Below are 12907 nucleotides of genomic sequence, written 5' to 3'. Positions count from 1 at the left end.
TCTAGGTGTTTTTTTTAAAATACCTGCTTACTGAAGGTAATTCAGCAGATCTGAAATAAGAATGGTGGGAATCTGATCCTTAATGGTCATACAGTTAAGGAATCTAACCAGGAGCAGGTCTCAAAATAATTCTTTTTTTCTGAGACAAAAAAATAAGTGATTTGAGCACTTGCTATGATATGATCTACAGGTCCACACCAGTTCAGACAAATGGTTATCCAACATTTTCTTAAAAATTTCCACTATTGGAGCATTCACAACTTCTGCAGGCAAGTTGTTCCACTTATTGATTGTTCTGTCAGGAAATTTCTCCTTAGTTCTAAGTTGCTTCTCTCCTTGATTAGTTTCCACCCATTGCTTCTTGTTCTACCCTCAGGTGCTTTAGATTATAGTTTGACTCCCTCTTCTTTGTGGCAACCCCTGAGATATTGGAACACTGCTATCATGTCTCCCCTAGCCCTTCTTTTCATTAAACTAGACATACCCAGTTCCTGCAACCGTTCTTCATGTTTTATCCTCCAGTCCCCTAATCATCTTTGTTGCTCTTCTCTGTACTCTTTCTAGTCTCAATGTCTTTTTTACATCGTGTCGACCAAAACTGAATGCAATATTCCGAGTGTGGCCTTACCAAGGCATTATAAAGTGGTATTAACACTTCACATGATCTTGACTCTATCCCTGTTTATGCAGCCCAAAACTGTGTTGGCTTTTTTTGGCAGCTGCTGCACACTGCTGGCTCATATCTAAATGGTTGTCCACTAGGACTCCAAGATCCCTCTCACAGTTACTACTATTGAGCAAGGTACCACATATCCGGTACCTGTGAGTTTTGGGTTTTTTTGCCTAAATGTAGAACCTTACTTTTTTCACTGTTGAATTTCATTTTCATTTACCCACTGATTGACACGCAGTAGAACAGTTCTTTCATGTCTTGTCTCAATAATTGAAACCAGTTTGAGCAAGATCATTCCATCCTACATTTCTGGCATAAAGTTGAAAATACCACATAGATTCACGGAGTCAGCCCTGCTTCAGTTTATGCATCTCTTCATTTGCTATTGCTATTGTTCTCCTGATCAGATTGTGAGATGCAGCTCAATCTTTGCATGAAGTTCTAGTAATTATCCAGCAAAGTATCACAGCCTTCAATAAGGGACACAGCCAGAGGTGGTATTCAGCAGGTTCTGACCAGTTCTGGAGAACTGGTAGCGGAAATTCTGAGTAGTTCAGAGGACTGGTAAATACCACCTCTGACTGGCCCCGGTCCCATCTATTCTTTGCCTCCTGAGCCCCAGCTGATTGAGAGGAAATGGGGATTTTGCAGTGCCCTACCCCTGGAGTGGGGAGGGAATGGATTTTACAGTATCCTTCCTGCCACGCCCACCAAGCCAAGCCAAGCCACACCCACCAAACCATGTCACGCCCAATCTATGCCCACAGAACTGGTAGTAAAAAAAAATGAATTCTACCACTGGCACACAGCTCTTTAATTTCTGGAGACTGGGAACAAAGATCACCCTAGTGATCTGTAGGAAGTTCTGCTGGTTTATTTTCCTTCTCTAAACAATTCTTTCTGGGCTTTCGAGCTTCAGCAAAGTCCCATAAGAGTGAAGAAATATTGGTTGGGCTGAACTGCTTTTGACTGAAGTAAGCATTGTCACAATTATCATGCCAATTGAACCATGGCATTGTTCAGAGTCATTTGTATATCCACTTATTAATGTAATAGTATTTGGTGCTGAGTTTGGTTGTTTTCTTGCAGAAGTAATAAACTAGGTAACATCATCAGTGCTAATCAAAATGGGCAATGAAACATTTGTAAGAAAACAACCAAGGTCAGAAAGCACCAAGGACCCCTAATTTTAACATTGAGCTACAAATATTTTTCTTTATTGGTTGTAGTAGTGCTTCAGCAAGTTGTTCTTCAGATAAAGGGGTGCCCTGAGAATGCCACATCATAATCCAAGACAAAGTTTGATGTTTTTCTGAATGTGTGTGGAAGCTTTGAAAATTGTTATCAACGCCTCAAAATAGGCAGGTAAGGAAACAGACATCACAAGGACAGTTAGAATTCTATTGTTGTAGAGTATAACAACAGAGTGTCAAAAGCTTGCGTTTCCTACTACTATGTCTAATAGTAAAGAGAATCAAGGCAGAGTTATTCAGCAGTTCTTTCCCAGGCTCTCTTCTTCCTAGGACTAAATATTTAAGTAAATATTCCTGCATTCCTCCTTCACGGTTAAATGCCATAATCTCCCCACTCTGGATTGCCTACTCCAATTTGAATCAGCTTGACCTGCTAGATCATGTATGAAGGAAATCCTTGTAGTCTCATGATTCTGGGATAGAAGGATAAACTAGGATAAACTGCTTCTCAGCAATAGTTGTAGTACTTTGGAGCAATCTCAGTGTCTTATATTATGTGAGCTACTGAAAGGCATCAGATGGTGGCAGGATATATGTGCAATAAATAAATTAAATATTACAAGAGACAAAGGTGATGTGAAAATGTATTGGGGATATACAAAGACAACACTGTTCTGAAGGACCATTCTTCAAAGTCAGCTAATAGGCAAAGAGTTTCAGCAAAACACGAAACTGTTGATCTGCCAACAATAGTGTAAGGAAACATTTAAAAATATTTATTTTACAAAATGTAGCTTCTGCCTAAGTTGAACTTGGCAGTTATTTATGTGCTTGATTTCATGTTAACCATTCAGAATGATAACATTTTTTTTATTTGGAGGAAATGTGAATCTTGGCACAGCTCTCTTTAGGACTGATCCTCTCTCATGCTGATTGGAAGGAAGTCTTATAGGAAGTTCTCTTCAAGGTTTCTAAAAAGAACTGCTCTTCTTCCAAGAAATCATGATCCTATTAGAAAAAACAAAAACAGAATGAAAATGGTGAAATGGCTCCAAAGTGAACCAAAAACATATAAGCTTCATGACCACATATCAAAATTTCACTGTCTTTCCCATTTCCATAACTTGGTGCTTCATGCAAATTTTGCATTAAATTGAGGTCTTTTTCTGATAATAATTTTACCTAAAAGACAGTGAAATAAAATTAGATGAAATTAAAGCTAAATAGAACAGTATTGCTACATGACTGCAAGATGGGTTGCATATAAATTTAAAAAATAAAATAAAAACAGCTGTAAATTATAACCTCAGGACAGATATTAATGTTCTCAATTCATAGTAGACCAAAAGCTGGACAATGTAATCTTACTCGTTCAGCTGTAATTTTATGCAACACCAATTTGGCACATAAATCTGCTGGATCTGGTTTTAGAAGTCCTTGAGAAGCTCCAGTGTTTCCAGGATTGAGTTTAGGTGGAACAGTAACTGGAAGAGGCAAATCTGGGAAGAAAAACAAGTTAGATATGGATGGTATATTCATCTGTGTCATCTACACAGATACTTGTATAGTTCAAAGGGTCAATGGAACAATGAAACAAGTTGTGGAACTCTCCTTTTATTTTGCTCTTTGGTTACTTTTTTAAAAATGTAATGAGGCAACGTTTAACTAAATTTTCCCTATTAGCTTATTGTCAGACACGCCTATGTATTTTGAGGGGCAGTGTTAACGGAGTGCCAGGACCACTTTGTGTGGAAGAAACTGAAATCTGTGCTCCAACACCCACTATTTAAATAATACATGAATTAGTCCCCCTCTGTCCCTTCAGTGAAAGTCATTTACATATAAAAGCCCATGAAAATACATAGAATGGAATTTTACTTTCTTCCTTTATTTTGCCTATTAAGAATGCCCACCCCAAATGGCCGCGCAGGTACTTACAATGCATGTTGGAGATTAGTTTGTCAGGAGTTCCCAATAATGGCACCTGAGGCATGTTCAGAAATGCCCGTGGGTTGCTTGGAAGTTCCATCCGTAGCTGTTCAAGCTGCCTCCTTTGGTGTGACAAACTGAGCCGCTCCTGACTCATTGTAAAAGAAGAAAAATATTGTAGCAGTAGACGTTGGTGTATCACATCTCAACCATCTCATGCTGAGCAGTCCATTTTTAAATTTGCCATAATTTCCTAGATGACCAGAACAAACTGTAATTTTCCAATTAAGGAAGAGCTCTGGAACCCGCTCTTGCCTAAGAACGATTTTTTTCAGATGTGCAAGTTGTGGTCCATTTTGGAAAGCTGCAGTATGACCAGCAGCATCTATGCTTCTGAAACCTCAAGCCGTTTTTGGTGAAATTATGTTACAGACTGTGAACCAGTGCAAAGAACTGTTGCTTATAGAAGCAACAGTTCTTTGCACTGGTGGTCTATTCACTTTCTAGGCAGTGTAAGAGGCTGGTATCAACTATTAAAACTCATCATAACTTGAGACTATGGTGTCTTCTGTTCGCTATTCATCACTTCTAATTTTGGGAGGAAACCTTCTAATCTCTGTCAGCTTCCTTATTTAAGCATTCAGAGTTCCACAAAACATAATTATGTGATATACATGTACACATTTTTTAATAAAAGCTTTTGATGGTGCTCAACGCCATTTTGATGTATAATCTGGAGACAAATTAATCTGTAAAGTAAAAAAAAGGATTTTAAAAAATAGCGTGCCTATGTATCTCTTAAATCTAGGCATGCTGTTGCTTACCTTGATTTCATACAGGCCGCAATTTTACAATGAGCTGATCTGTTTTATTATTATTTTATTAAATCAATGTATAGAGAGCCATGCTATTAAAATGCAACACAAATCAAAACAGCGTGAACTATTTTCATTCAATAAAACAGGACTGTCTGATTTTTGTATTCTGAGGCATATATGTCAATATTTGGATATCCTATACTTTCAAACATTGATTTAATATGTTAATTCTATGTTAATTCTATTTTTAAGTATTCGGTCATCTAAAGGAAGCCTTAATAAAGGTTTCCCTACTTTAAAAATTGCTTCTCTTAGATGACAAGATAAGTTATAACAGAATTAAAAATTAAAAATAAACATTAATAACCAGTAACAATAGTAGTCCCAAAGGTGCTTTTTCAAGAGGCAACTGGACTTTCTTGTTATTCTTTGAAGACATTTCATTTCTCATCCAAGAAGCTTCTTCAGCTCTGACTGTATGGTGGGGAATGGAAGGATTTATATTCCTTGCAGACAGCTGGTCATTTGCATTCTTCAACGTCTTCAAAGAAAAACAAGAAAGTCCAGTTGACTCTTGAAAAAACACCTTTGGGACAACCATGACCCGAATGACTGAGAATCTCCATGGACAGTAACTATAGTCCTTAGGAACTGAAAATTTCCATAGGTTGGAAGAGATTACCTGATGCAAATGTTCCTCCTGCTGCCTGAGCCATTCCATTTGCTGCTGCAGAGTCTGGAGTCTGGTCTGATGTTCAGATTCCACCTTCTTGGCCTCCAACAGGGCTTTCTCTCCTTCTTCATACTTGTGAGAGGATTGCTTTAGGGCAGAAGGAAGAAGAGCCAGGCTTTGATCTGAGCTACAGTCTTAAACCTGTTTTTGCCTTAGAATTTAACCTGATATAATTGCATCCATGCAGCATGCTAATTAATGGATCTAGGCACACAAGAGTTGCTTAACTGAGTATGAAGCTGTCCATTATGTATTGGTCTACAAATTATTGTTAAAAATAGTGGAATGTAAGAAACCAGCAGCAAGTTGTGCCTGCTTTTTTATTCATAGAGCATGTTTTTCTCTTAATGGTGTGTGATGTGTAGCGTATTTATTATACATCTAGTGGATATTTTTCATGATATTTGTAATTTTTTTTGGGGGGGGGCTAATTTGCACTATTGCATCTGGTTTAAATGACATCATTTCTGTTCAATAACCCACAGGCTATTAATGTTAGGCCACAGTCCTCTGACCTCCTTCCTTCATATGCCTGCCTTCAACAAATACCTTAGTTCATTAATCTGGACTTTCCCCACATCTCGAAAAGTGTAGTTTAAGGCTTTCCCTTGATGGGTGATAAAACCTGGAGACGCAGATGTGGCTGGATTTCCCCCTTCCCCTTTCCTAGGGAGTCATACTATGTAATTATGCTGTTGGTGGAAAACATGGCCTTGATTACATACTTAAAGTTCTCTTATAAAAGCAACCAGGGCAGATTAGTTTATTTTCAAGGAAATGACTTTCAGCATTACAATCAAGAGTTACTGTGAGGTTTTCCTCTCTTTTTCACTATAGTAAATCAGGGGAGATCAAAAGTGCAAGACAGCATGAGGTGCCTTCCCCCCAAAAAACACCTGCCAATAACTCTGCAAATGTGGCAATTACACTATTTAGTGCAGGGGTGTCCAAACTTGGTCCCTTTAAGACTTTTGGACTTCAACTCCCAGAGTTCCTCAGCCAGCTTTGCTGGCTGAGGGACTCTGGGAGTTGAAGTCCAAAAGTCTTAAAGGGACCAAGTTTGGACACCCCTGATTTAGTGTTTGGATTTGGAATCAGTAATTTAACAGCTTATTCCTTAGCTTTCAAAGGAGCATGTTACAGATTCTTTAAAGATTGTTTGCTGCCCAGGGGTTTCTTTTTGGCTCCTATGATACAGTCTAGCCCAGGGGGTCAGCAATCCATGGTTCTGGAGTCGCATGTGGCTCTTTCATCCCTCTGCTCTGGCTCCCTGTTGCTGGTTGGCTCCACAATTGATAGGGCTTTCGGTTAGGAAAGGTAAGAGGAAAAAGGATGCCACACTAGGAGAAGACTCTGTGGTGGGGGAACTGACTTCCAGTCGGCAGATGAAAAAGGACGCTGTGCTAGGAGACTCTATGGTGGGAGGAGCTGGACTTCCGGTCAGCAGAGGAAAAAGGACGCTGTGCTAGGAGACTCTATGGTGGGAGGAGCTGGACTTCCAGTCGGCAGATGAAAAAGGACCCTGTGCTAAGAGACTCTATGGTGGGGGGAGCTGGACTTCCGGTCAGCAGAGGAAAAAGGATGCTGTGCTAGGAGGAGACTATGATGGGGGAACTGGACTTCCGGCCGGCTCCAGAATTGAACGGGGGCTTCCAGTTAGGACCTTTGTGGCTCTTTGAGGGTTTAAGGTTGCTGACCCCTGGTCTAGCCTTTTTTTAATCTGATACATCCAGAAGTGCCAGGATATGCAATTTCCAGAATATGTAGCCTACTGAGTCCTATCAGCTTTTCTAGCTTGAATAGTGGATATAGAAAGGCAGTTTCTCTACCTTGCTCATGCTATTGATTTCATCTGCCCTCTGCTTGACATGCAAAGCTGCTGCATTAACTCTTTCCTTCTCCAGTCTCAGCTCCTGTTTCTCTTGCTCTAGAAGCTCTCGATCCCTCACCAGCTGCTCCTCCCTTGATCTCAACTGGCTGGATTTGATCTTCAGGTCTGCTTGTTCCTAAGAAGAAGAGGGGGGAAAATAGCCTTAAAGACTTGCTATTTTATCTTTCTGTTTTATACTGAATTTAATCCACTTACATCATATTAAAAAAAACAACACTTGAAAAAAAGACCTTTTACGCAACCCTTTGTATTTCCCTTTCCATGTCAATATAAATGATAAATGGTTATAATTGCAATCTAACCACTACTTCCGTGCCCAAATAATCTTCTGGACTCTTCCCAGATTGTCCAGTAAAAAGACCGTCCAAGAATTAAAGGGACAAAGATTGCAGCCCTTTTACCTTTGCAAGATTCATGATGGCCCCTTCTCTTTGAGAGTCAATTTGCAGAGCTCGGTCAACCTCCCGCTCTGAGCGTTCTTTGCTCAGCCTCTGCTGCAGGTGCAGCTCTGACCACTCGGCCGCCACTTTACGGCGCTCCTCGGCACATTTCTGCATGACTGCTTTCTGTTCCTCAAGCAAAGAATTCTAGAAGCAAGGAAGAGGAGAAGGACTGGGCAATCAGCGTTGTTTTTGACAGCACTACAAAAAGTGAATCAAAGCAAAAATCATATTATCATAACGCTGGAATGGACGTTGGAGACCTTCTAGTCCAGGGGTCTCCAACCTTGGTCCCTTTAAGACTTGTGGACTTCAACTTTGCTGGCTGAGGGACTCTGGGAGTTGAAGTCCACAAGTCTTAAAGGGACCAAGGTTGGAGACCTCTGTTCTAGTCCAACCCCCTGCACAAATTACTGCGCAAAGTTTTCTTGAAAACCCCCAGCAAAGGAGCATTACTCCAGGAAGCAAGTTGTTCCGTTGACTAATAATCTCACTGTCAGGAAATTTCTCCTTAGTTCCAGATTTCCCTCTGACTAGCTGTCATCCATTGCTTCTTATTCTGCCTCAGGTATTTCAGAGAATAAATCAAGCTCCTCTTCCCTGTGACAATTTATCCCAACCACAAGACCTGTTATAACACTCAAGAGCAATATCTGCCGGCGGCTGCAACTTTACTTGGGTTTAATTGATGTATCTTGAATTGTTCCTCATCGTGTCTTTGACAGTCAAGTACTTTTTCTCCTTGAAATTCTATTTTAAATCTTCTCTGCTTCCATTATAAAATGCCTCTGTAAGTTGAGGAACTGGTAAAATATAAACGGAAGTACAAGGAAACACAGATATATTGCTCTTGAATGTTTTTGAGTTTCTGTACAGAATATATTTATGTACAATACGGTTCCAGATGGATGGATTCTAGTATTATAAAGCATTATAAAAACTACTGTGGAATTAGTCAGTTTTCCCTTATGCAGTAAAAGCAATTTTAAAAAATCAGTGAGGAAAATATGGGAGAGTAAAAAGTGGATGAAGATATCAGATTCCTCTTTTTAGTAAAATTCAGTAAATGACATATACCCAGTTGCAGGGTAAAATGCTCCTGGTTTGGACCCGATCGCCTGATCCGGTAGCGATGGCGGTGGGTGTTTGAGAGAACCGGTAGCAAAAATCGCTGCCCCTCCCCCCAGTTGAGCCACGCAATCATCAGAGGTGGTTTTTTTTTTTACTTTTAAAAGCATTTTTTCTTCAGCCGAAAAAATGCTTTTAAAAGTAAAAAAAAAAGCCTCTGATGATCACGCGGCTCAGCTGGGATCATCAAAACCCTTTAAAAGCTTTTTTTTCCTCTGGTGATCCCAGCTGAGTTGCCTGATCATCACAGGCTTTTAAAAGCATTTTTTACAACCTCTTCGGCCGAAGAGCTTGTAGAAAAAGTGGTTTTAAAAGTTAAAAAAAAAAAGTTGGCCACGCCCACCCAGTCACATTACCCACCACCACCAAGCCATGCCCACGTAGTAACAAATTTTACATTTCACTCCTGCCCAGTTGCATTTAGTCCTCACTTCACAACCTGCTCATTAATCACACAAACAACAGGCGTACTTCTAACCTTTGCCCTCTCTAACTCTTCCCTCTCCATGGTTAGTTGCTGGGTCATGACTCTTCTCTGTTCCTCCAGTGAGCGCTGCAAAGATTCCACTTTGGCTTGTTCACTGGTGACCCTCCAACGTTCCTAAGGCAGAAGAACACACTCATCAGTTCCTGAAAGACTTAATCTGTCTTCAAGCAAGATAGCTTGTGAAACGAGCAGAAAACGCAAGCATAATTAGGCTAAGCCACCCTAAATCCCAACTGGGATTTCCTTTTGAAACCCTTCTGTGTCACAGAGGCAGTACCTATCCAAAAGGAAAATAATTTCTTATATGTCTTAATTAACTGCTAATGGAAACACCATTTAAAACTGCAAGATCTATCGTTTAAACCCAGCAAACCTTGGTTTACACCTAAACTTAAGCAACTACGACATTCCAAAGAGGAAGCCTACAGAAAAGGTGATAAAATGCTGTACAATCAGGCCAGAAATGCACTAACAAGGGAGATAAGAGCAGCAAAAAGAAGCTACTCTGAAAAGCTAAAGAATCAATTTTCAGCAAATGAACCAGCAAACATGTGGAAAACTCTTAAAAATATCACCGGCTATGGCAAACCTCCTTCCCAGGCTGAAGGTAATCAACAACTGGCAGATGACCTGAATGAGTTTTACTGCAGGTTTGAAAGGAAACTACAGCCACCTATCTCCACAACCCCCATCTCAGACACACCAACAACAGCCAAGCCTCCTACAACTGACCCCATTTCATTGGGTTCACAACCCCTAGTGATCACAGAAAAGGAAGTGCAGGACCTATTTCACAGACAAAAGCCAGGAAAAGCTCCAGGCCCAGACAAGATAACTCCTTCTTGCTTAAAAGTCTGTGCTGACCAATTGGCCCCATCTTCACCCATATTTTCAATAAATCACTAGAGATGTGCTATGTTCCTTCTTGCTTCAAACGCTCTACCATCATCCCAGTGCCGAAGAAGCCCACCATCAAGGAACTGAATGACTACAGACCAGTTGCTCTAACATCTGTAGTCATGAAAACCTTTGAAAGGCTAGTGCTTTCCTACCTGAAAACCATCACGAATCCGCTCTTAGACCCCTTGCAATTTGCATACCGAGCAAATAGATCAACAGATGATGCTGTTAATATGGCTCTGCACTACATCCTACAACATCTTGAGTCTCCAAAGACCTATGCAAGGGTCCTTTTTGTAGACTTTAGTTCAGCATTCAATACCATCATTCCAGACATTCTTCTAACTAAGCTAAACCAGCTACAGACTTGTAAGTGGATCACAAGCTTCCTAACAAACAGGAAGCAGCAGGTGAAGCTAAGCAAGATCACATCAAATACCTGTACAATTAGCACAGGGCCCCCCCAAGGCTGTGTGCTCTCCCCACTTCTCTTCTCTCTGTATACCAATGACTGCATCTCCAATGATCCATTTGTTAAGCTACTGAAGTTCGCAGATGACACAACAGTGATTGGTCTCATTCGAGACAATGACGAATCCGCATATAGACGAGAGGTCGAACGACTAGCCTTGTGGTGCAACCAAAACAATCTGGAACTGAACACACTCAAAACCGTAGAAATGGTGGTAGACTTTAGGAAAAACCCTTCCATACTTCCACCTCTCACAATACTTGACAACACAGTATCAATAGTAGAAACCTTCAAATTTCTGGGTTCTATCATATCGCAAGATCTCAAATGGACAGCTAACATCGAAAACATCATTAAAAAGGACAACAAAGAATGTTCTTTCTGCGCCAACTCAGTAAGCTCAAACTGCCCAAGGAGCTGCTGATCCAATTCTACAGAGGAATTATTGAGTCTGTCATTTGCACCTCTATAACTGTCTGGTTCGGTTCTGCAACCCAACAAGAAAAACACAGACTTCAGAGGATAATTAGAACTGCAGAAAAAATAATTGCTACCAACTTGCCTTCCATTGAGGACCTGTATACTGCACGAATCAAGAAGAGGGCCGTGAAAATATTTGCAGATCCCTCGCATCCTGGACATAAACTGTTTCAACTCCTACCCTCAAAACGACGCTATAGAGCACTGCACACCAGAACAACTAGACACAAGAACAGTTTTTTCCCGAAGGCCATCACTCTGCTAAACAAATAATTCCCTCAACACTGTCAGACTATTTACTGAATCTGCACTACTATTAATCGTTTCATAGTTCCCATCACCAATCTCTTTCCACTTATGACTGTATGACTATAACTTGTTGCTGGCAATCCTTATGATTTATATTGATATATTGATCATCAATTGTGTTGTAAATGTTGTACCTTGATGAACGTATCTTTTCTTTTATGTGTCCACACACTTGGCCAATAAAATAAAATTCTATTCAAAGGCAACTGAGAAAATCTATTTACTGTATTTTTTGGCATATAAGACGCACCGGAGTATAAGACGCACCTTAAGTTTTTGGGGGGTGGAAATAAGAAAAAAAGAATTCTGCCTTTGCCTACCAGCATCAGGATCAGCGGCGTCCTCACTTCCAATGCCTTAATATTATTAATAATTATAATATTAATAATTATATAATTATTAATAATAAAATAATTATTATATTAATAGTATTAATATAATACTTAATATTATCACTCATAATTCATTTTACATGCCATTCTAACTCGCCTAGCAAACGAATACATTGATAAATGTGCATAGCTGACAAGGATAGTTTGGATTATAAACTCACGGATGCCTTCCTTACAAATGCTCTGTTTATCAAGTGTAACATTAGCTTGCACATTCTGTGCAGGTCTGCAATCCCCACTCTTCCCAATACACAACACTTAGCTGTAGGTCATCTGTTGTTTCCCTACATTGACCTTCCCAGGAAATATTCAGACTTCCTGACTGAGGAAGAGTCAGGAGACGGACTGGAGAAGACACCTGCCAGTCATTAGAGAGAAAATTCACTTCACCTAACTCCATTCTGACTCTTATCTTGAAGGGATAGTGACCGGATATGGCAATCACTCAATATAGACGCTCATTAAGATCTCTGTCACAGTAAACATTAAAAAAAAATGCTAAATCTGAGTAGTCCTAAGGTTAAAAGTTGTCTTCAATTTTCACATTTTTGCTATCACCAATACCAACCATGAACTAGTTTAGCATCAGCTCACCTGTTCCAGAAGGCGGGTTTGCTCGTTTAGTCTGGCCTCCATCTTAGAAATAACCTCTTGTAGCCGGCCTCGTTCATCTTCCATGTCTCTCTGTTGCCGGTTTAAACGATCTTGCAAAACTTTCAGATTGGGACAATGAAAGCATTATCACCGTTTTGCAGCCACCAGAGTGGTAGGCAGAACTTTTTTGGGTGGGGGTGGGGGTCAAACTCAAAATCCTCAAATTCTTGAACTAGAACATCTGCACTGATTTTCAAAAAAGTTATTATGATCATCCATGGAGATAAGACAGAAGAGGCATTTCTAGAGGAGCACTTACCTTCCCCCACCCCTCCCCTCCCCTTATACTCCCACGCTACTCAGCCCTATGATCCACCAGGAGCAGCAGCACACCCGTCCCAGGATGGGGCACTATTAGAAAGGTGGCCTCATCCCTTCAAAGGAAGGATGGCTGATCAAGTTGGAAAG

The 12907-nt window shown here is 40.3% G+C and overlaps 1 protein-coding gene across 3 annotated transcripts in view; it reads right to left on the bottom strand.

Moving 5' to 3' along the window:
- Positions 1-2492: 2492 nt before the first annotated feature.
- Positions 2493-12907, bottom strand: part of FBF1 (Fas binding factor 1) — a 44035-nt gene continuing 33620 nt past the window's right edge. For all 3 annotated transcript variants that reach the window (XM_058165941.1, XM_058165943.1, XM_058165942.1), the window contains exons 23-30: positions 12440-12558; positions 9284-9406; positions 7639-7824; positions 7176-7352; positions 5296-5433; positions 3805-3943; positions 3235-3365; positions 2493-2874 (exon numbers count right to left, since the gene is read on the bottom strand). In XM_058165941.1, coding sequence (XP_058021924.1) covers positions 2791-2874; positions 3235-3365; positions 3805-3943; positions 5296-5433; positions 7176-7352; positions 7639-7824; positions 9284-9406; positions 12440-12558 — 1097 coding nt within the window. In that variant the 3' untranslated portion in view covers positions 2493-2790. The remainder of the gene's footprint in view (positions 2875-3234; positions 3366-3804; positions 3944-5295; positions 5434-7175; positions 7353-7638; positions 7825-9283; positions 9407-12439; positions 12559-12907) is intronic.

The sequence above is a fragment of the Ahaetulla prasina genome, chromosome 2 (assembly GCF_028640845.1).
Source record: "Ahaetulla prasina isolate Xishuangbanna chromosome 2, ASM2864084v1, whole genome shotgun sequence".
Lineage (NCBI taxonomy): Eukaryota > Metazoa > Chordata > Lepidosauria > Squamata > Colubridae > Ahaetulla > Ahaetulla prasina.
This window is presented reverse-complemented; position numbering and strand designations above follow the sequence as displayed.